The 24,579-nt window shown below is 36.2% G+C and overlaps 1 protein-coding gene across 8 annotated transcripts in view; it reads right to left on the bottom strand.

Moving 5' to 3' along the window:
- The window catches only part of CACNA1C (calcium voltage-gated channel subunit alpha1 C), a 970,192-nt gene that overhangs the window by 743,818 nt on the left and 201,795 nt on the right, over positions 1-24,579 (bottom strand). The window contains exon 1 of one of the 8 annotated variants that reach the window (XM_074194967.1): positions 9,386-18,579. The exons of 6 other annotated variants lie outside the window; for them this stretch is intronic. In XM_074194967.1, the coding sequence (XP_074051068.1) occupies positions 9,386-9,452 (67 nt within the window). In that variant the 5' untranslated portion in view covers positions 9,453-18,579. One more of the 8 variants, XM_074194973.1, reaches the window with a different exon arrangement.

The raw sequence follows: 24,579 nt of genomic DNA on the forward strand, positions 1-24,579 counted from the left end.
CAAAAACCTCATAATGGAAAATGCTATCCACATTCAGGAAAAAAAAAACTATGGTGTTTAAATTCAAATCAAAAGCTCCTATTTTTGTTTTGGGGAGTTTTTTTGGATTTTTCCTTTTGTTCTGTTCCTTCTTTCAAAACATGACTAATATGGAAATATATTTACATAATTGCACATGTATAACCTATATCTAATTGCTTGCCATCTTGGAGGGGAAGGAGGGAGGGCAAAAAATTTTGAAACTCAAAATCTTATAAAATAATGAATGTTGATTTACATGTAATTATAAAAAAATAGAACACTAATTATTAAAAACAAAAAACAAACAAAAAAACAGGAGCAGAAATGACTTAGATTCTTTGCTTGATAAGGCCCAAATAACTGGAAAATGAGGAACCATTAATCTTCACTCTCCAGTAGTTACAAAAATAACAGGAAAATCCATCAGAATTGGGAGATCTCTTAGACTTAGTCAAGACCCTGAAATCTTGTCAATTCTTGATTTCAATGACATGGTGACAAAAGACTTTTCTATACTTATACAATAATTAAACTTAGGATGAGCAGTGGATATGGGAGCTGAGGAGTATAATAAGTTTTGCATTTGTTCTATGTTGTAAAACTTCTGGTAAAATATTTTTACTGATTTACACTTGATACCACCTAGAGACAGAGGCATACTCTGGAATCCTAGCTAATTGAAATCTCAATTGACCCATATGAAAAAAAAAATCTACAAATGACAATAACCAAAAGTCCTTTGTAGATATTTGTTCAATATCTTTGTAAAATGACTACCTGTCAAGTTGTTTTGTTGTTGTTTTCCCCTCATTTGACAGATGGCTAGGAGAAAATTGAATTCTATTGAAGTAAGTTGGACACAGATTGCATGGGAAGAATCTTGATCTGAGCATGGAACCATTTACTTCACCATAATTGAATTAATAGATTAGTGCTTTATAAACTGTTTACTACAGAACCCTGACATTCTGTGCAATGAATATGCTGATAAGGCCTAGAACTTGGGCCTCAGGCTCCAGGTCCACTAAGGAATTAAGTTCTACATGCAGGGTTTCTTCTGGCTATATATCACCTACCCACTCTACCCTGTCTTTGACAATGACATTTTAAAATTTGACTTTTATTTTAAGAACTCCGTTGGTATGCTATTTGATGCATCTATACTTAAAATTGTTCAGTCAAGCCTTGGAGGATGTCATCCCCAGGTATTTACAGACCTAGATATACAACCTAATCTTGATGGCTCAACCTCTTCTTCCATGGTATTTGAAAGACAAAAAATTGACACTGCCCTTCATCATCTCAGGATCCTTAACAGTGAAAATCCAGTCAACTGGTACTTCTCCTATATACATGTTCAACCATGTCATGAGGGACCCCAACAACAAGAGAATATAAATCATGAAAGAATCTTAAAACTTTGTGATTTTTCTAATAACTGAACCAAAGAAATAGTCTCATTTGCTTGTTTTTAATTTGAATTTTTAAAGCCAACCACAATTTTGACACATAGATTTTGGTGTAAATCACTTGAGGAAGACATTTGAAAAGGCAATGCTAATTTCCTCCAGGGAGCAAAGAGGCATTTCTGGAATTGGGGATATAGACAAATGTGCCAATTATATACTCATTTATTTAACTGTCCAAAGACAGACACTGGTACTGCATCAGTTTTAAAAATGTCCACCCTTACCCCCAAAACTAGGAATTCTTGCTCTGGAAATTTTTATTCTTTCAGTGAGGATCCCCTAAAAAGCACAGAATTGAGTAGTTCCCCAACCCAAGATGATCATTTTTTGCACATGAGAAATAGAGCATGTGAACTGACCTAGGTGGGTCTTCGGCTTGGTTGCTTTGTGGGTTGCCCCTTGAACTCAGCAAAGGAGAAAAATCAGGCCCCAGTAGAAACAGCACCAAATACTACTGCAAATACTGAAATACAGTGGCATTGAAAGTTCCCAGCAACATTCTTCATAAGGTAAGCTAAGGTTTGTCTTACTAAGGGGTCAAGTCAGAAGGCAACAGTACCAAAGTACTCGTACCGACAACAATATTCTGTTCCAGTATATTACACAAGAGCTCAGGCCTAATAGTAGCAGTTTTCTGTACTGGCACAGAGGGTAGCAAGTGACCCTGGCAGTGGGTACGGACCCCAGCAATTCTGATCAAAGAACAGTAGAAACAAGAGCACTAACCCAAGGGGCAGTAGGCAGTGAACACAGACTCAGTCTCTTGAAATGGAAGCAGGCAGAGATGCCATGCCAGAGATGGCAGACAATGGGAAGAAAATTGGCTCCTAGCATTAGTGGTAATCTGGGACATAAAAGTTGGCAATGACATGAGCAGTGGCAAAAGACAGATCGATTGTAGCCTGTTGCTTACTGTAATATGATTACTGATTGACTTCTCTTCATTGCCACTAGTACAGTGTTCAATGTTCATTGTACCACTCCTCCCTAGGGAAGGCTTGGAGAATCAAGGAGTGCTATTGTTGGAAAGGAGTTTACAAAGGGAAGGTAAAAATGTCTAACTAGTCTCTATAGAGGGAAGAGAAAATTCCCAGGGACCTCTCATAAAACAAATATTTTATATTTGACTCTCTCCTCAGGAGCCCCAGGGAAAAGGGGATCTGGAAGCTTGGTCAGAGAATATAAAGGGGATGATGGGATAAGGTAATTCTCCCTTACCTGTGATAGCTATGGGTAACTTTGCAAGAAGAGACATCATCTTTACTATAACTCTAATGCTTCTGGTACTGCTCCTGCTTATATTATATTGTATTGTATCTTTATGTCTATTACATCTATTGTATCCATATGCTTATTTTGTATTATATTACATCTTTTTATATTGAAAGATCCACTGTGAACCAGAAAGATTTGGTATCACCCACAACATGATACTGACCTGTGATAAGACTGTGAAGGCAATGTCATCAGTTTTACAATACTCCTGTTTTGCCTAGTGCTGTTACTACTTATCATTACCTTTTTAGTACTGAGAGATTCATTATGAAATGCAAATATTTGACATCATTCACTACATAGATTTTATTGTTTAGACTTAGAACTTTCCCACATTCAATCTTTCTTTTAAGGAGCTGTTACAACATTTTGGTTTGTTTTTGTTATATTTTTTGGTTTTGATCTTCTTTCTTATTCCTTGAATGCTGCCTATATCAGTATTCTTAAACAATGGAGATCAGGGATGACCAACCATAAAGTCATTTTAGTGGCAGAACATCCAGAAAATCTTGAGGACATTCCCACCAAGGGATGGAAAATGATAGGACCAATACACTAACCTCTCCTACCTCCCGCCCCCTTCCAATTTAAACTAGCTTTTGTTTCTTTCTTTTTAGTTTATACATGTGCAGTCACATTACCCAATGAAGAAACAAAACAAAAGGGAAAAACAACAAGAAAAAAAACAAATTTTTAAAAGCAAAAATAGAATGCTTTTATTTGCATTTATATTCCATAACTCATTCTCTGGATGCAGTTAGCATTCTCCATCACAAGTCTTTTGGAATTCTGTTGGATTATTGCCTTTTTTAAATTAATTTTTTATTAAAGATATTTGAGTTTTACAATTTTCCTCCCCAATCTTACTTCCCCCCACCCCCACAGAAAACAATCTGTCGGTCTTTACTTTGTTTCCATGTTGTACCTTGATCCAAATTGGGTGTGATGAGAGAGAAATCATTGGATTATTGTCTTGCTGACAATAGCCAAGTCTATCATGGTTGATCATCACACAATGTTGCTGTTACTGTATATAATGTTTTCTTGGTTCCACTCACTTCAATCAGCATCAGTTCATGTAAATCTTTCTAGGTTTTCCTATATTCGGCCTGGATGTCATTTCTTATAGTATAACAGTATTCTATTACATTCATATACCATAACTTGTTCACCTACTCCCTAATTAATGAGCATCTCCTCAATTTGCAAATCTTTGGTACAAAAAAAGAGATTTAAAATTTTTTTTGTACACGTGGATCCTTTTTCCTTTTTTATGATCTCTTTGGGATATATAAACCTAGCAGTAGCATTGCTGGATTAGGCTAGTTTTTCCTTAAAAAATAATGAAACATTCCACAAACCTTGGATGGCTCAGGAGAATAAACACTCAAACTGTTGACATCACTTCCTGAGTGGAATGTAACCATGAGATGTTTGAGGAGTTCTCAAATGTTTGGATAATGTAGTTTTGCTCAGATGAATTAATTCAAAGGATTCTCAATAACTTTTTGTTAAATATCTTTCTTTTTCTATGACTAAGTAAATCTCCTTTTGTTAACTATTGAATAACCTACCAGTGCTTATTTCATTCTGTAACAAGTCTAAATTACCAGGGAGACCAATATGAGTCAGCCCAGACCAGAATAACTTTCATTTAATGAAATTAACTTATCAATTAAATCTTAATGAAAGATTTCAGATATTTAGATTCCAGATATAAATAAGAAGATTCCAGATATAAATAAACTTCTTTAGTGTTTTGTCTAATTCTTAAAGTATTCCCTATATAATTTGAATGGTACAACACTAAATCTTTAATTTCAGAAGTTTGGGAAGAATTAACTTATCAATAAATTAACTTATTTTATTGGCATTACCAAATGATTAAAGGTAAATATTTCTCTAATTATTAAAGTCTCCCTTTATTTTTTAAAAAATGCTTTGTAGTTGTGTCTATATCAAACAGTCAGTGATCAACAAGTATTTATTAAAAACTTACCATGTACCACTGAATTGTATTTACTGTTGATATAATCAATGGTAAAACATGGTCCCTTCCCTCAAAGAGCTCACATTCTAATAGGGGAGGCACCATTTTCTTTAAAGAACCTATGTGATAAGCCATATGGAATATATATATTTATTTAATATTATCATTTTTCAATGAGTCCCTTAAGCATAATGCAGTTTTCTGCATTTGTGCCTCTTGATATTGTTCAAATGTTTATTTGCCTTTTTCTGAGATCATGATTTCAACAAATGTTTTTATTGACTCCTGAATTGAAATAGTTTTCATTCTATATGCACATTTTCTTGAAAAATGTGACCTGTGTTTACAAGCAAACTATTTTTAAAAATGTATTTATCCATTCTCTTCCTTTTTATTAGGGAATTTAATCCATTCACATTTATGGATATATGGCTATGGTTTTATTTTATTCCATATATAGAAAAATATGATATATATATAATATGTAAAATAATAGATAGAAAATAGTAGAAAAACATATAATAAATTATATGAAAATATATTTCACTCTCTTTTTAAAGTCCCCACTTAATATTTATCATTTGCTCTCCTTATGTTAATCTGAACACATCTCCCCCCAAACTTCCTATCTTTCCCATTACTCTTTTCATCATCTCCTTTGTTGCATGGTTTGGTTTTTTTTTTTTTTTTTGCTCTTCTCTTTTCCTATCAAGAGCTTATATCTTATGTTCCTTGTCTTCCCCATCCATTCTACTATTTCAATGGCATTAATTTATATTTCCCCTTTCCAAGAAATTTTGTTTTCCTTCCAGTTCTTTATTACTCCTTCCCTAGGCTAGTATTCCCTAGAATCCATTCCCTAGAGTGCTAATTTTTGATGAAGGCAGCCAGGTTCAGTAAGAATTATCTATAATCTTAGTCATTGATAACCAGTTCTTTGGTTGGATTCAAGTATTTTTAAATGCTTTAGTTTCCCATTGGACACTCACAAAAGGTTAATTCCAAAAGTCAGAACCTAAAATTGCAACTGCCATAGAGGGTACAAGGATTCTCCTGGCCAATTTAGTTATATGGGTTGAGAGACATAGTCAGGGGTCAGAGTGCCAAGAACAGTCTTTGATTTGGTTTAGTTAATTTATATGTAATAATTATGCTATGGTGGGGTCTTAACATTTTCTTCTTTCTGTCACTGAATTACTATCTAGAATTTGCTGCATTTGGGGGCTTCTTATTTATTTGAGAGGGTAAAAGGGAGAACTACTGCTGGATTATTTCTTACTCTGCTTTCTTCCCAGAACTGTCTTCTTTTATTCTTAGGAAGGAAAAAAATGACATGAGAAATTTCACTTGAGAGTTTAACTCCTCAGCTCCAATATCTCTCAGAAATACTCCCTTCTCTCCTCTGACACTACCACTCTAGAACAGACCCACATCACCTTATACATTGACTATTGCAGTAGCACTAGTTGATGTGCCTGCTTCAAGCTCCTCCCTACTCCAGGAGAACATAGCAATACATAAGGAAAGTCATCCAGAAAAAAATGGAAGTTACACAAGAATTGAGTCACACTATTAGAGTCACTCCAACTATGAAATCTCATCTGGTTCACTATCTCTCTTTTCAGCTTCTAAGAAAATCAGCTCTGCAACTCTAGTAGTTATTGCATATTGAAAATCTCAGTGTGGATCCATTCTAATGTCTTCAAACTGATTCTCCTCTAGAAAATATTCCACCAACTTGGGTAGAGGAAAATCCTAGACCAACATAGTCAGGCCACCGCAATTATCTTAGAACCTTAAATTCTCTCTTAGAGAATTCATACAGAAACTCTCATCATACAGAAACTCTCACAAGGGGCAGATTATTATGGATAGAATATATAATATAGATATAGATACAGATACATAAACACACACACACACACACACACACACACACACACACACACACACACACACACTATGACTTCAGATTTGTTCCAGGTTCCAGAGTCCATCTAAACATTTCTTTCTCAACTCTCTACAACTTTCTCAAGAGTCATTGTGTAAGACGAGGAATCCCACCATCCAATGTCCAGTATCAACTGAGCTATTGTACCTCATGCTCACTGCAAATACATGCTTCGAGAAACAAATTTGACAAATCTTTAATAAGTGCTTATTGTATCCAACCTACTGTGTAGTCACTGAAGGAGACAGATTCTACCTAAGGTTCTAGCCCTGCCTTCATGGAACACTGCAGTCTACTGGTTAATTAAGGCTATTGGTGGTCAGTCTAATGAAAACTGAAAGTATAGTCAACCAGTGACATTGGCAGAAAAAAAGAAGTGGTCTCCTTATTCAGGAGCTGGATTCAGGAGTAGAATCCAAATTGGGGATGTTTTGGCAATTTAAAAACATAATAGTTTTTAAAATCTTGCATACAATCTTTTAAGCAGCTTTGTTAGGTTGTGAAAAAATACAACTAAGTTCACTTTATTGATATTTGCTCCTAATGTCAATTGCTCTGAAAAATCAGAACATTGGTGCTCTATATAGGTGATCTAAGGGAGACAGAAAGGCTCCAGCTGCCCCCAAATCTCTTTTCACCATGACTACCTGCCAAGCCACTTTCCTCAGCTCTCTGACCTAAGATTCTCATTAGAGTCACTCATATGGGTTTGACTGAAAAGGCAGGCATAGTGTCTCCAGAAAGCTTTTTTTTTCAAATCAGGGAAAACCCTGGAGTCCTTCTCCCACTTGGTCCATTAGCACCATTACATTGATAGGATTAGCTAGCTCTCACCTTGGAATGGACAAATAGTTGAGTATCAAGACAAAGAATAAGAGCATAGCAGGGATGAGCACTGGGCAGCTGAGGGCAAAATCCTAGCCTGCAGATCAGAGCAGGTAATCCCACTGGGAGTGAGACCACCAGGGAAGAAGAGCAAGGGCAGAAAGGGTATTAAGTTCAACGTGATGGATGGGGCATCCAGGGCAGTGGAAAGTAACAGTCAATTTATTCCCACCATTTTGCCTAAGTCTAGTTATTCTTCAGACTTAAACAACAGCACAATTTTTATGTTTAAGGCTCTAGAGTAATGGTTAACTTCTGACGGAAGCTACAATTTATACAAACACACATTGGCCTTGAGTACTGCTATATTCTTTGTCATACTACAATCAGTCATATACAAAACTCCACTACCAAAAAAGCAAATCCTGATTCAAATAAAATAATTTTATTTATAAAACTTTGAAATATATATTTCTTTTCTCAAAGTTCTCTTTTTTTAAAACTTCAGAGTATTCAGAATGACTGCATTTCACATGTAGATCTTGGTAGTGTCTGTATGTGAAAGTCAATCAGTGCAAACCTCTTATGCTGAATCCCAAAGGTCCTTGAAAATGGCTTTCTGAGAGTGGGCTCTTGCTGCTGGAGAACTCAATTGATCTATATAAGCTTTTAAATCATTCCATTATCTGGGGATTTCAGTCTGTGTGGGAGTCTTATCATCTTTGTCCACCCCAAAACACAGACACTCACATATATACTTGTGAACTACTTAGCCTATCTCTGAATATGCTTAATTTTCATTAACATAGAACACCATTCCACCCTACCCCACCCCAAAAAGGCAGATCACTGGAATACCTCTAGAGGCCCACAAGTTGTAGAACAATCAGATTTTGTACTAAGGGTAATTACTGCTAATCTAGAAAAACTAAAGACCTTCTTTATCTCATGAATTCCCATTTAGGTGAAGAGGTTGGAAGATTCACAGACAGGTTGAATCAGGTAGGAGATAACTGTACTGATGTTTATTTTCCATTGGAAGAATGACACAGAGGAAAGTTCTGGGGCTCTTCTAACCTTTCCTGAAATATGTGATTTTTAAAAGCAACATTCTGGGGACAATATGACTGTTTTTGTTCTAAAATCCCCCTGAGTTACTCTAAAGGAAAGAAATTTTCAGGATAGATAGAAGGAGAAAGTATGGTGGCTAGTGAGGAGAAAAATCTGACAAAGAAGTAATGGGTTCTGCTGTCCCCATTGGTTATGTTAAGGGACTCTCATTAACTCTTTCCATTAAGATACTATTATACCTATACGTAATTTACACTATGGTATCTAAGAAGATACACCTCCTTAAGGGTCTTGCTTACTGCCAGGAAGCCACTTGGGCACTAGAAGAATAAAATCCGAGTTTCCTGTCTTATTATTGAAATAGACTTACCCAGTATTGATTGTTCTCACTTTGACTTTTAGGGCAGTTAAAATATATTCCCTAAGCATCTTACTTGCTTCTGAATAAGAGAATAGGATGGAGCTACCATGATATAGGAGATGAGGAAACAGATACATGTATGGCAAAGCACTGTTAATTAGTGACAGAGCAGTCACAAAGTAGTGACAATTCATTAAGTATTTGGCAAAGTTTGTTTCTGGAGTCTTCTGAGGATTTGCAGGGAGAATCCCTAAAATCAAACAGAACTGCTTAGAAGGTTCAAGACTTAAATATGATATCATAAAAGAAACATTGAAATATCCTAAGAGAATGGGGCAGCTAGGTGGTGTAGTAGATAGAGTACCAGCCCTGGAATCAGGAGTATCTGAGTTCAAATCCAGCCTCAGACATTTAATAATTACCTAGCTGTGTGACCTTGGACAAGTCACTTAACCCCATTGTCTTGCAAAGAAGAAGAAGAAGGCCCATCCTTCATGATATCTTTCTTTATTCTTCTTCTTCAAGAGGAGGATGATCTGAAGGTTCTTGTGACAAAAAAAATCTAGAAAATATTGCGCAGGAAAGTAAACGTGACAAGTAAAATAAAAGTAATATGTAGGGTAAGGTTGGGGAGGGAAAAGAAGAGATTAGTCAAACAAATAGAGGAATAAATTAATTTAGGTAAAGATCTATATCTGAATAAGGTTATGCTGAGGCATTCTGAACAGAGGCCTCAGAGGTAATATGTGAGCACAGGGAAAAAATTCAAATGACTATTAGAAATAAATTATTTTGAAATTTCAAATAAATCATTTTTTATTTTATTTGAATTTATTTGAAATTTATTTGAAATTTATTTGAATTTAATTGAGTTATTGAAATTTATTGTATACACATTCAGGCTGGAACCAGTCCATGTAAATATATCTATAACTTTTTCAAGAGTTACTATTTAAGATGAGAAAGAATCTATAGACAAAAGCCATGGTATAGGGACAAATTTTGAGGGTTGTCTATCCAACTGCATATCATAAACTAGGATTCTTGCTCTACTTCTTTTTCCTAGCTAAATTAGTAAGTCAAATTCTTCTGAGTGATCATGAAGTCCTGGCAATTTTGCATGTCTTGATGCAATCAACACAATGTCATCTACAAATGAGAATATCTGGAAGACTTCACCATTTATATAGACTATGTGTTTGACATCTTTTACATTATCTAAAGAATTAAAATTGCAGAAAGTTATTCAGAAAACAATGGAGAGGAGCATGGTGTCTAGTAGTAGAGGTAGTAGTAGTAGTAGCAGCAACAGTAGCAGTAGTAGTGAGTAGGAGTAGGAGTAATGGTAATGAACATTTATATAGTACTTTAAGACTTGAAAAACCATTTGCAAATCTTATTTGATCCTCATATGATCCTATAAGATAAGTTGCTATATACTGTGCAAGAGAAACAACATAAAAGATATTATCAGATACTGACTGAATAATTAAAAAAGAATAGGAGCCAGTTATATAGTGAGAACCAGCAATGACCAGTGAGATACGTTCCATTGGTATACATATGATATTAAGAAAGCCCTCAGCAGACTGAACTGATCCCCTGTGGAAGAGTTACAGAAGAAGATGGGGGGAGATACAGAGAATAAAGCATTATGTATGGGTCATAATTAGCATTACTGTTGGGAATCTTTGCATTGATAAATCACAAATTCACTGATGAAAGGAATCCATTGTATTCATTCTAACTATATATACAGGAAGAAACAATTTGATGAAAAATGTCTGTTCTTTAGACTATAATATAGTCAGATAAAGAACTAAAACAATCTCATTCTATATATGCTTGTGTATATGTATTATAGATATAGAATAGATAGAAACATAGACATGCTTATATTTATATTTATACTATATATATGTTTGTATATATGTATTATATTAATATACCTAGACACAGACAAACACAGTGTCCCAAAAATCTTAGTACAGTTTAAAGTTTAGATAGATGATAGAGATAGACAGAGACAGAGAGAGAGAGACAACAGACAGATAGACAGACGAGAGGGGAGAGAGAGAGAGAGAGAGAGAGAGAGAGAGAGAGAGAGAGAGAGAGAGCAGACAGTTAGAAAGATAAACTCGGACATACACTATAGTTGGATAGACAACCCAAAACTGAATAGGAGGGGAAAAAAGACTGGATCGTATTTGAAAATTATTTAAAATATTTAATGTTCTCAAATTCTGAGGTACCAACTCACACTCATCAGGTTGGCCAATATGACAAAAAGTAAAATAAACAATGTTGGAGGGGTTGGGAAAACAGGGACACTAATGTATCATAGATGGAGTTGTGAATCGATCCAACCTTTCTGGAGAGCAACTTGGAACTATATCCAAAGGGCTACCAAACTGTGCATATTCTTTGATCCAGCAATACTACTACTAGGTCTATATCCCAAGAGAACATAAGAAAGGGTAAAAGACACACATGTACAAAAATATTTATAGCAGTTCTTTTTGTAGTAGCAAAGAATTGGAAATTGAGGGGATGTCCATCAATTGGAAAATGGCTAAACAAATTTTGGTATATGAATGTGATAGAGTACCATAAGAAATCATGAGCAGCTGGACTTCAGAAAATTTATTTTATGTTTTTCCCCCCCTCATTTTTTTTCTTTTTGTTCTGATTCTTCTTTCACAGCATCATTAATATGGAAATATATTTAATGTAAGTTATACTTCTATAACCTATATTAAATTGCTCTCTGTCAGGGAGAGGGGAGAGGGAAGGGAGGGAGACAGAAAATGTGAAACTCAAAAATCTTACAAAAAGCTGGACTATAAACTACTCCTTGGGGGCAGCTAGGTGGTTCAGTGGAAAGAGCACAGGTCCTGGAGTCAGGAGGACCTGAGTTCAAATTTGACCTCAGACACTTACTAATTACCTAGCTGTGTGGCCTTGGGTAAGTCACTTAACCCCACTGCACTGCCCCAAAAAAGGTGTATACACACACACACACACACACACACACACATTCCTTCCTAGAATAAAATGTAGCATTTTTAACTTGGCATTTGAAGACCTACAGAATCTACCACAAGCATACATTCCCCAGACTTAGTAGTGCTCTTCTTCATGAACTCTATGATCTGGTAAAATTGGTTTACTTGCTGTTCTCTAAATTCCACAGACTACCTACCATCTTCTTCCCTTCACATCGACTGGAACGCACTTCTTTCTCATTTTATTCTTTTCGTGTCCCTAGTCTCCTTCAAGACTCAGCTTAACATTTCCTGAAGGAAATCTTTCAAAATGCCCCCTCTCTCATCTTACTCAAACAATTATGGATGTATGAATTTTTTAACATGCTCTATCCCCTGAGTAGGGGCAATTAGGTGGAACAATAGAAAGAAAATTGGACTTGATGTCAGGAAGACCCTATTCCCTAAAGTCAACTCTGGCCTCAGACAATTAATAGCTGGATGACCCTGTGCAAATCAATTAACCCTATGTGCCTCAGTTTCCCCATTTGTAAATGAGCTGGAGAAGGAAATGACAAACTACTCCAGTATCTTTGCCAGCAAAACCCCAAATAGGCTCACAGAGTTGGACATGACCGAACAACAGCAATCCTTTGAATAGAAGGTAAGGTCCTGGACAACAGGCATTGTTTCATTTTTATCTTTGTATTCCTGACACTAGTTTAGTGACCTTCATGTGATATAATATTGATTCCTGGAGTTGTTTGGATATTGCCTTGTTGAACTTTGTTTCCAAGAATTTCAGCTGTTCTTCTGGGAGTCTATACTATGTGTATCATGGAAAGTATTCAGAGAGAACTTTGAGTGCATAAGAAATATCTAGAAGAGCAGAAAAGTCTAAAGACTAAAATAGCAGAACAAGATAAATAAGTGAATATATGTGGAATACTTTCCATTCTGAGTGATTGCTCACCTATGTATTCAAAAATGCTAGAAATATTCATTGATTCTTACCTAGCTTCTGAAAAACCAATTAGTATCTCTATTCCCCTAAATATACTGTCATAGAATTAGATAAGTGACTTGCCCAAAGTCATTTTAATGAGCGAGTCAGTCATAAAACTGGTAATGGAATTTGGACATCAGAGCTCTTTAAACAATATCCATTGCATCTATGAAGTCATTGGAAAATGTTATCCAGTGTCAAATACTTTAAGTGTGAGAGTGTCCCAAAGAGGTAAGAAGTTCAAATATAAGAATACTAGAGTACTGGAAGTATTGGAAAATTTGCTGATCAAGACTATATTGCTATTATTAATCCTTTACTCTATTTAGTTTGTCCTGGTTTAGGGGAAAGAATACTGAATTTGGAGTCAATATCTGGGTTCAAATCCCCATTCTGTTACATAATATCTGTATGGCCTTAGGTTAATGCCTCATTTCCCTCAGTTATAAAATAAGAAGATAAGATTAAAATTACCTCGAAGGTTTTTTTACAGTTCTAAATCTATGATCCTAAATATTCTTTGATGAAATGTAAAACAAGCCCTTCTTGTTTAAAAATTATCTACAATCATCAAAAAGAGCTTTTTTTTGAGCCTGCATCTTTCTATCTCATTCAAAGGTCACTCACAGCTCAGTCTTAAAAATGGTCAGGATGGGAACTTTGATCTAATCTGTTTCAAAACAAGGAAGGTTCATCCATCCCTAGGCATCCTGGTCACAGTCATTCCCAGGGACTGAATACCAGAATTAGTGGAGAGATCCACTTAGCTCTAATCATTTTGTGATTCTTGCTTGGGTCCTGATATTATTACAAGTCTTCTAAAAATACAGAATCCAAAACAATATCTAAAATTTAAGGAGAGTGGCAAAGTTGATAGAGCATCAGCCTAGGAGACAGGAGGACCTGAATTCAAGTCCAGCCTCAGACACCAAATAATTACCTGTGTGACCTTGGGCAAGTCATTGAATCCCTTTGCCTTGAATTAAAATTTTCTTTATAAAAGCTTAGGAAGAATGCTAAGTATTAAATGAAGAGAAAGGGTCACGTCATCATTTTTGACTCCTTTAGTTTTTAAATGTAAATCTCTAAACCCAGTCTTTCATCTTGGGACTCAAATAAGCATTGGGGCAGAGAAGGGTGGACTGGGGACCAGAACTGAGTGTTGAGCTATATAAGAGAAGGTTTCATTGGAAGATCTAAAGATCAGGATGACAAAAATTTAGTGCATAGTAGTAAGCAAGAAAAGGATCAGAAATATCTGCATAGCAAGGGGCAAGTTTAGACAGATCAAACTATTAGGGAAGAATAGGCATATGCTGGATACTGGGACAAGATTAACAAAATGAAACTTAACAGTAAGGTAAAAAAAAATTTAAACCAACTTTAAAATTACAGGGGTAGGACTAGGATAGATATGACTAGACAATAGTCACCCATGTGAAAAAAAAAGATTTAGAGGTTTTAGTTGGCTTCAAGCTCAGCATAAGCCAAGAGACAATGATAAATGACTAGAAATAAAAACACAGTGGGAGTTTGTAGCTAACAGAAGGGGAAAAGGGTACAAGCTTTATTAAGCAGCTACTATGTGCCAGACACTGCTAAGCATTTTACAGATGTTATCTCTTGATCTTCACAACTACCATATCAAGTTAGATGCTAACATTAACATTTTACAGTTGAGGAAACTGAGGCAGTAAAAGGTTAAGCCCACCCAGGGCTTAGCAAGCACCTAAGACTAGATTTGAATTCAGGTCTTTCTGATTCCAGGTTCAATTATCTTTGCCACCTAATTAACCATTGGCCACTTCAGAGTATCAACAGTATTAGCCCTATCACTCATCATAAGTTAAAATTTACTAACATAAATTCCTGGTACTTCATATGAAGAGGTAAGGTGGAGAACCTAAAACAGACACAATTCTTACTCACTAATTAATCTCTATACTCCTCAAGAAGACCTAAAAGTTGTCCTTCTTTTGATCCCCTAAGCCATTGGGGAAAATCAAATACTCTAATTCTACAAGAAAACCATAGGGTACAGGAGTCACTTGCATAGCATACCTTGGTCTATAGCTGATCCTTTTTTCCAGAAGGCAAGATCAAGTGGGAAGCTTGTTGCCTCCATTAGCAGCAGACTGAGAGTTTTTGTTTTCACTTTCATCTTTCCACTAAGACTATACATAACAAGCAATTCAAATCACAAAAGTCCCTAAATTTTAGTTTGGTTTCAAGTCTATGAAATATGCACCAAAGGATGGGAGTAGGTAAAGAGAAGCCATTCTCAAAGATTAATACCCATATTTAACCAACAATTCAATTGAACAAGTAAATCATTTAGTAATCACAATAGAAAGTCACACCCAGTTTCAGTGAGTTGATTGGTTCATAAAATTTAGAACTGGAAGGGACCTCCCTGGTTACCTGATCCAAGTATTTTATTTTCAGATGAAGAAACTAGACTCAAAAAGACTTGCCCAGCTCACCCAGGATTGAAGCCAGAGTCTTCTAAACACAAATCCATACTTCCCACACAGTCAGTTAAATCAGTCCAAATGTGGTCTAGACAAACATGGACAAAGACTTTTTTCTTCTCAGATATTCATTGGGTTGGATTAATATGTCTATCTATGCTGAGGTGAGAGAAAATAAAATAGAGACTAGCTGAAAATCAGATTTTTTTTAATCCCATTACACCTCAGCTCTAGTATTTACAATGGAATGGAGATGGTGGTATACTTGAAGTCTGAAAGAACCCAATTCAAATCCAAGCTGAGATTGCTTGACCAGAGGCAAGTCTCTTAACTACTTTCATAACCTCACTTTCCATTTTTGTAAATACAATAGCAACAGTATCTAAAATCTCACAATGGTTGTGAAAATCAAATGACAAAATATATGGAATTTGTTGTTGTTCAGTTGTTCTTGGTAGAAATACTAGAGTGATTTGCCATTTCCTTTTTCACCTCATTTTACAGATGAGAAACCTGAGGCAAATAGGGTTGTGACTTGCCCAGGAACACACAGATGTAAGTCTGAGGTCACATTTGAACTCAGAAAGATGAGCTGTCCTGACTCTGGGTCCTGCCCTCCATCCATTACAGCTCCTAACTGTCCTTTAAAATATGGAACACGCTTTGTAAAACTTAAAACTAGTAGTGTACTTAAATGTTTAGTAACTAGTTTTCCAAAAAAATTTTGTATGCCACATTTTTAAGTTTAAACTGCATTATTACATTTTCTCCATTACTTTCCTCGAGTCTAGGCAATCAATAAAACAATAAATCAAGCCGTGATTTTTGCTGATTTCCAACATGTAAATGCCTACACTGAAAACTTAACAATTGACTAGAAGCTGGTTTCAGCACATCCCTGCTAAAGCATTATATAAAAGTTAACTACTAAAAGCAGCAGTCCAAGTAGCTTAGCAAAACCTCAGGCTTTCTTTCATTTACTCATCTCCTCCAGTCCTCCAGTTCAAAATAAAGCAAGACATTGGAATAGGGATGGGTCAAGGTCCCCAAAGTGGAATCACAGAGCAAACAAAATAGTTCACTGCAAAATCCTCAATGATTTCTTAATTGCCAAATCTAAAGGTCCTTTTTCTGTTTCATCCTTCTTGATATCTCATCAGCATTTGACACTATTGACAGTCTCAACCTCTCATGAGAAGGTTTTCATGACACTGATCCCTCTTACTTCATGTTCTCCTTAACTAAACTGCTCTCAGGCTCCTTTCGAAACCTTACCTTCTAATTTTAAGTGTACTCCAATGATTTACCCTAAACCCTCTTCTCTTTTTTCTCTACATTCTCATTTTGCTTTTTCATTAGGTATTGTGTATTTTATTATCAGAGCTATGCAGGTGGGTTTCAGTATTACTTATTCAACTCTGTCTCTGTCTTGAGCTACAGTCCTGTGTCACCAAGTGCCTATTGAACATTTTGATCTATATATCTCAAAAGCATCTCAAGCTTACCATGTACAAAACAGAATTTATCTTTCCCCCTAAACCTGCCACTTATCCAAATTTTTCTATCCAGAAGTTACCCCCATCCTTCTAGTCATCCAAATTCATAGCCATGGTGTCACCTTCAAATCCTCCTTCAACCTCATTCATAAATCCAATCAGTTACCAAATCATGTTGTTTCTACCTCCATAGCATCTCAAACACTTGTCCTCTTCTCTCCATTCCCCCTAGTTCAGGACTTCATCACCTTTCCCCTGGACAAATGCAATAGCCTTCTAATTGGTCTCCTTACTTCCATTTCTCCCCCTTACACACCAACTTTCACAGAGCTGACAAGGGTATTTTCCTAAAGATAAACCTGATGACATCAGTCCCCTACTCACTAAACCCTAATGGTTCCTTATGTCCTCATGAATGTCTGTTCTCACTGAAGGCTCTTCAAAACCTAGCCCCAACTAGGGGTTTATCAGCATTCTTGCATATTACTCTCCATGTATTCCAAGATCTGACCAATTTGGCTTTCTTATTGTTCCTCATACAAAATACTTCATCTCTCATCTTGATGTCTTTACATGGGCACATCGTGAATATTCCATATCTTCCCCTCCACATCTTGCCTAGTTTTTTCCCAAGACTTTTCTCAAACACTACTTACAACATGAAACCTTTCTTGATTCTTCACTCTCAAAACCAACTTATGTCTATTCTTCCCCACAAAAAATTACCATGTATTAATTTTTATATACCTATATATAATGTAGTACCTTAATAGAATGTAAGTTCCTACAGGGCAGGGAACATTTTACTTTTATATGTATATTCCCAGAACCAGGCACATTGATTGATTGAGTGATTGACAAAAGAAAGTGTGGATAGTGACTAAAAGGGGCATATGCTCCAAATACTTCAGTTGTCATTTATTTCCTAACAACCAAAGTGTTGTTGATGTGGTTTGAATATTATACAGAAATGGAGCTAATAAATGAAGAATATACAAGTTGCACACTGTATGGGGAAGAAGCAGACAAGCACTGTAGAATAGGATGCAAAAGAAGTAAGAAAGGAGAAGCAAAGTCCTAATATCATTTAGATATGTACAGAGAAGTGCTAAAAGGAAAACAAGGTAAACAGGCACTTTTTCCTCAGGGAACCAACAATCAAGGGGGTTTGCATTTCTTCCCGTGGCCAGTCTCTCAGGGTATGATCCAGGCTGTTCCATCTCTTCCCATTACTGCCCTTTGCACTATCACCACCACTCTACTCTCCCAATTGACTGTTTTTATGCCTAAAAAAATGCCCAGCTATGACTCTAATATAGCATCAAGGTCATATTGTTCCAAGAAAGCAAGAAGGCATTTTCCCAGAAAGGAAGGGAGTCCTCTAATGAAAAACTCCCTCTCTAGCAATCCAGAGGTCTTTTGCTCAGATACTTCTTTCCTCAGAACAATAAAATACAAAAATTCAGTAGAGTAATGAGGCATGAAAGAAAGTATTACAATGATAGACCTACCATAGATCGAACCTTCTCTGGTGTTGTGCTGCATGTGTTTGAATGTGTAAAAGGAGAACCATCAACAATCAACTTCCAAAAATGACTTCTCAATTATACAATATGTGTCCATATTACAGCTAATATTCAATATATTTAGTGTTATTCTGAATCTCTCTCTCTCTCTCTCTCTCTCTCTCTCTCTCTCTCTCTCTCTCTCTCCCTCCCTCCCCCCCCCCCCCACACACATACACCTCTGAAATGTGTTAACAGTGTGATTTTTACCAAATCACTTAAAGGAACTATTGACCTGAAACCAGAGTTTCAGTGGATGATAGGTAGTTTCTGGTGTTTTGATTTAGACTGAATTAGCCAGTCTCTCAGACTACCACAGGAAATTTGCTAGCCAAAGAGTTTTACTATAATAAATTTGCCACTGAGCACATAGTCAATTCTGAGTCTCTTCAAAGTAAGGAAATCTCACCTTTTCATCCACCTACTACATTTATAAACTTCTACTAGTATGACCTTGGTTATTGTATTAGTATTAGAATTTGTTATTTAAAGCAGAGGTTTCAAACTCATCACCATCAGGCTGCTAGCCCAAACAAATATGGCCCAAACAAGGTTAAGATGTCATTGGGTGGCAGTTAGGTGGCTCAGTGAATGGAGCACTGGCCCCTGGAATCAGGAGGACCTGAGTGCAAATACCATCTCAGACACTTAATACTTGATTAGTTGTGTAACCTTGGGCAAGCATTGCCTTGCAAAAATTAAAAAAAAAAATTTAAAGATGTCATTGGGAGTGGCGGCTAGGTGGCGCAATGGATAAAGGACTGGCCCTGGAGTCAGGAGTACCTGGGTTCAAATCCGGTCCCAGACACTTGATAATTACCTATAATTAAGAACAGAACTGACAATCGCCCAGCTAAGACATCCCAGAGACAGCAGTCAAATACAGACCTTCTGAATTTTTTTACCTCCATCACATCCTTCAGTTTCTTTTCTAGTGAAATAGAAGAGCAGAACCTGGTGCTGTCCACACATAGAGGAAGACATTTACAAGATGCAGGAAAGTCAGAACCTGAGCAGAATAGGGTTCACAAGTAGCCTTGTTGAGTACCCCACTGCTGTTCACTAAACCCCTCCAAAGAAAGAAGCAATAGTTAAGAACCCAGGGGGAGGCTAGGTGATTCAGTGGATAGGGCACTGGCCTTGAAGTCAGGAGTACCTGAGTTCAAATCCGACTTCAGAGGCTTAATAATTACCTAGCTGTGTGGCCTTGGGCAAACCACTTAACCCCATTTGCCTTGCAAAAACCTAAAAAAATAGTAAGAACCCAGAAGGACTTGTGCTGAGAGAGAGATGATAAAGAAGGGGAAAAAAGCATACTTAGTAGAAAGAATGAAAGCATATTAGGGGCAATGAAATAATAAACTATTGAAGAAGACCTGTTGGAAATGCAATCATTGTTTTTCTTTTCTTCCATTTAAAAAACTGTTTTGCTTAAGGAGTAAAAAATAATACTATGTTAAAAAAGTGGTTTGTCCCAAAGATGGACTTATTCCACATTAGCATTGCTGCTGCTCCTGTGCTAACGGCTTTATTTACTGAATTCTCTTGGAATACATTCAAATCAAGAAAATGAAGCAGATGTAACATTCAAGAAGTGAAATCAAGATACCAAGATATTGAGCCAGAGTTTCTGCCCTAAATTAGTCAGGGAATTAGGAGACCATATTAGGCAGGTGGGGTTGTGGGGGCTGTGGGGGTTGTGGGAAACAAGGAAAGGCCCTTTGTTATGCTGGAGAAGACTTGACAAGGCCAGGATAATTCTGATGATCTTGAAAGATGAAAGTCAGAAACCCTGAAACTAGTCAAAGCAAAATGATCTAAGCAGACCCCTCACCCACCAATTTCCCTCAAAAGGATATATATCTTGGGCTGTACTGTGTCACAACTAGATGTTTACCCAAGCATTTTTTGCGGAGCCACCTCCCTGACTTTTATCTCAATGGGTACTGATAAACACAAATGACAGTCTCCATAGCTTATTTCTAAAAATACCAAACCCTGTTTATACCAACCGGAGTCCCTGATCATTACCCATCTCACATGTGTGTGTGAACACCCACCCACACAGCAGGGCTTAGAACAGACACAGCTGAGCAAAAACCAGGGTCTGGAACATTGAATTTCAGATTGTTGAATCTTTGCCTCCAGCCAGCACTGCTTAGAGCATTTCTGCCATGATTCAAGTTCTCAACCTGATCTTCTGTCCTTCTAGGCTAAATGGGAACCAAAACTCCTCTGTAAAATAGGAGTTAGACTATTGATCAATTCTCCAAAAAACTCTTCCTTCTCTAAAACACATGATCCTATCATCTGGTCTAGGAATACATAAAATTGTTATTTGTTTTTAATTTTCTTTTCCTTATTATGGACTTGACAAATATGAACATTCCAATAAACAAAATAGAACATGTGAGCTACTATATTAAGTTTGGGACTTTTTAAATGTATATTATAATCTAATACAACAGTAACAAAACTATTCTGCTGAGGTCTTCTTCTGAATTTCTTTCTGCCCTCTTATTTTTAAATGTTTCATTGGTGCTTTTTCTTTCTCATTTTCTCCTGCCTCACTATCAGTATACTCAAACTCCTCTGTGACAACTCATCTTCCTTGTGACAAAAATATAGTCAAATAAAACATATTTACACATTGGTCATGTATGAATATCTATGTCACATTCTATTCTTCTAGTCTATCAATCTCCTAAAGTCATGATTAGCCATGGCATATATGAGAGTGCTTAAGTCTTTCTGAGCTGTAATCCTTTATATGCTATACATATAAAGTCTCACTTCAAATAATTACTTAATACACATATACCATTACCAACAAAGGACAATCCAAATTGAAAGAGAAACAATGCAATCATAATGGCAAATTTGGAAAAAACAATCACTATCTCTACATACTTTCACTGTCCCCTTGTAAGAATCCTGTTCCTTATTATAGAAACAAATCTAAACAAAAGTCTGGGCTGGGGAATGAGGTGGGAATAAGAAGGCTCTTGCTGACATACTTGAAAACTGTTTATAGCTGAAAAGAGGGCATTAGGACTTGAGATTTCAGAAAACTGATTTATGTTCAGCAAATGAATTCTTCATAAATTATATATATGGTCCCTCTTCAGTTCTCTGCATGAGTCTGAGCATATCAATGCACTAGTTTATCACCAGTTCCCCAACTGACGTTGGCAGGTTGAGGAACACTCCAAACGTCAAAAAAAAAAACATCCTAGAAAGCCTAATATGGCCAACCATTCTATTCTAGGTGGGCCTGGTGAAAGCATTTACCAAAGGAGGTGCCAGAAAATGTTGGATCGGAATTCAGGAAATATTACACATCAAGATTAGGGGCACATTGGAAATCGAGTGAATATGCATCAATTGGGGAATGGCTTAATAAACTGTGGCATATGTATGTGATGGAATGCTACTGTTCTATTAGAAACCAGGAGGGATGGGAATTCAGGGAAGCCTGGAAGGATTTGCATGAACTGATACTGAATGAGATGAGCAGAACTAGAAGAACATTGTATACCCTAAAAGCAACTTGGGGAGTGATAAGCAATCTTTTTTTTAGGTTTTGCCAGGCAAATGGGGTTAAGTGGCTTGCCCAAGGCCACACAGCTAGGTAATTATCAAGTGTCTGAAACCGGATTTGAACCCAGGTACTCCTGACTCCAGGGCCGGTGCTTTATCTACTGTACCACCTAGCCACCCCTGATAATCAATCTTAATGGACTTGCTCATTCCATCAACATAACAATCAGACACAATTTTAGGTTATCTGTAATGGAGTTCTCTGTCTCCAGAGAAAGAATTGTGGAGCTTGAAAAAGACCAAAGACTATTACCTTTAATTTAAAAAAATTATTATCTTATTATGTAATTTTGCTATCTCTTATACTTTATTTTTCTTCCTTAAGGATATGATTTTTCTATCTCATCACATTCAACTGGGATCAATGCATACCATGGAAACAATGTAAAGACTAACAGACTGTCTTCTGTGGAAGGGGTGGAGGGAGGGAAGCAAGATTAGGGGAAAAATTGAAAAATTCAAAATTTATTAATTTATTAATTAACAAAAAGATTAAGGGCACAAACAACTCTGGGCTATTTTCTTGTCTACATAACAAACTTATCAAACAGAGCTTTAATAGAGGAGAAAGAGCTCTGAATTTAGATTTGAGGTCTGAATTCAGACTTCAGATACTAACATGTAATATATACCTTTACCTTTCTGAGTCTCAGTTTCTTTGATTTTAAAATGGACATAAATTTTATGCTTTCTACTTACTAAGACTATGTCACTTTTATTATTGAAAAATCTTTATAGGATCACAGAAGGGTTGGAATTGACTTTAAAGGTCAACCATTCCAGTTCCTTGAGGAGCTGAGGCTAAGAGAGGTTAACTAACTTGTCCATGATGATAGATATTTGTAAGGTCCCAAGTCAGGATTTACACTGAGGTCCTCTAACTTCAAAAGTTAAACTCATTCTACTATACTCTAATGTCTCCAATGAAAAGAAAATAGCAATAAATTTACAGGTCATCTCCAAAAGAATGACCAGCAAATAATCCAACAAATATCTAAAAACTCAGTCCAGGAATTAGAAGCAAAAAAATGATTAGACTAACTATAGAGGCTACATCTCTAATAAAGCCCCTTTTTAATGCTTCAGTATAACTTGAAGGTGATGCTGGGCTCTTGAAGTTCAAGAAAAATTGGTTTTAGTCTACCTTAGTCTAGCTGTGATTGGTTCCCATTTTTACTGACATGACTTAGAAGCAAAGCCACAATCTAATCCATATTTACTGGGGGAAATAATGGAAGATGACCTTTCAGAATTAAGGTTCAACAGAATGCAAATGGATAGAATCAGGTCTTGAGGCAGCTGGGTGACATGATACATAGAATGCTAGACTTTGAATCAGGAAGACCTGAGCTCAAATCCTGCATCACTTATTTACTGGTTCTATGGCCAAGTCACTTTACCACTCATCTCAGTTTCCTTATCTGTAAATTGGAATAATAATAATAATAATCATAATAAAAACAATAACATCCATTTCCCAGATACTCGTGAAAATGAGATATATGTAATGCATTTTGCAAACCCTGTTACTCAGTTATTGTTCAATTGTATCTGACTCTTTTTGACCCCATTTGGTGATTTTCTTGCCAAAGACGCTGGAGTACTTTGCCATTTTCTTCTCCAGCTCATTTTACAAATGAGGAAACTGAGGCAAGCAGGATCAAGTGATTTGTCCAATTAGTAAATGTCTGAGGTCATATTTGAACTTAGGAAGATGAGTCTTCTTGACTCCAGGACCAGCATTCTATCTACTGCACCACCTGGAAAGTCTTTTGAATTCTTTAATGTGTCCATCATGGTTCTATTGACATCCTATGTCTTCCATAAAACATATTGACTTGTGGTTTGATGAACTACTTGGACAAAATCTTAATCTTCTAATATCTAATTTATATACTTAATCCCTGCCTATCTTTAGGAGTCAAATCTCTAAAAAGGGCTTGAAAAATGTCCCATTTGGCAAGGACAAATTATAATTTCTTAGGGATCATTTATGGCACTGCCCCTTGGGTATCTTGGGTATTTCAGTTTGCTTATCAGTAAGAGTTAGATTAAATGACTTCTGAAGTTCTTCCTAGTTCTAGAACTGAGATCTTAGGATCATATGAAGCTCATTGGCTAGATCCCTAAAAACAATCCTTAAAAAAGATCCCTAAAAAAACATTTTTATATAACATCACAACTTTACAATCACATAATTGGATGAAATGTATAGCAAATGAAATAGCCCTATGTTTTTTATTGATTTTTAAGTACCATCAAAAAGGCACCTGGCTAAGTAGAACAAAATGCAAGTTTAAAAGGCTCTCTTCCAAATAGGAAAATCTTAGGTATATGTTCAGTCTATACAACTTTCCTTAATAAATGAAACCTATGGTTAGTTTACTTGTTAGTATAATTGAATATATCATTAACAAACCTAACAGAAATCATATGATTATCTCAATAGATGTTGAAAAAGCCTTTGATAAAATACAGCATCTATTCCTACTAA

Source organism: Macrotis lagotis, chromosome 7, assembly GCF_037893015.1.
Source record: "Macrotis lagotis isolate mMagLag1 chromosome 7, bilby.v1.9.chrom.fasta, whole genome shotgun sequence".
Lineage (NCBI taxonomy): Eukaryota > Metazoa > Chordata > Mammalia > Peramelemorphia > Peramelidae > Macrotis > Macrotis lagotis.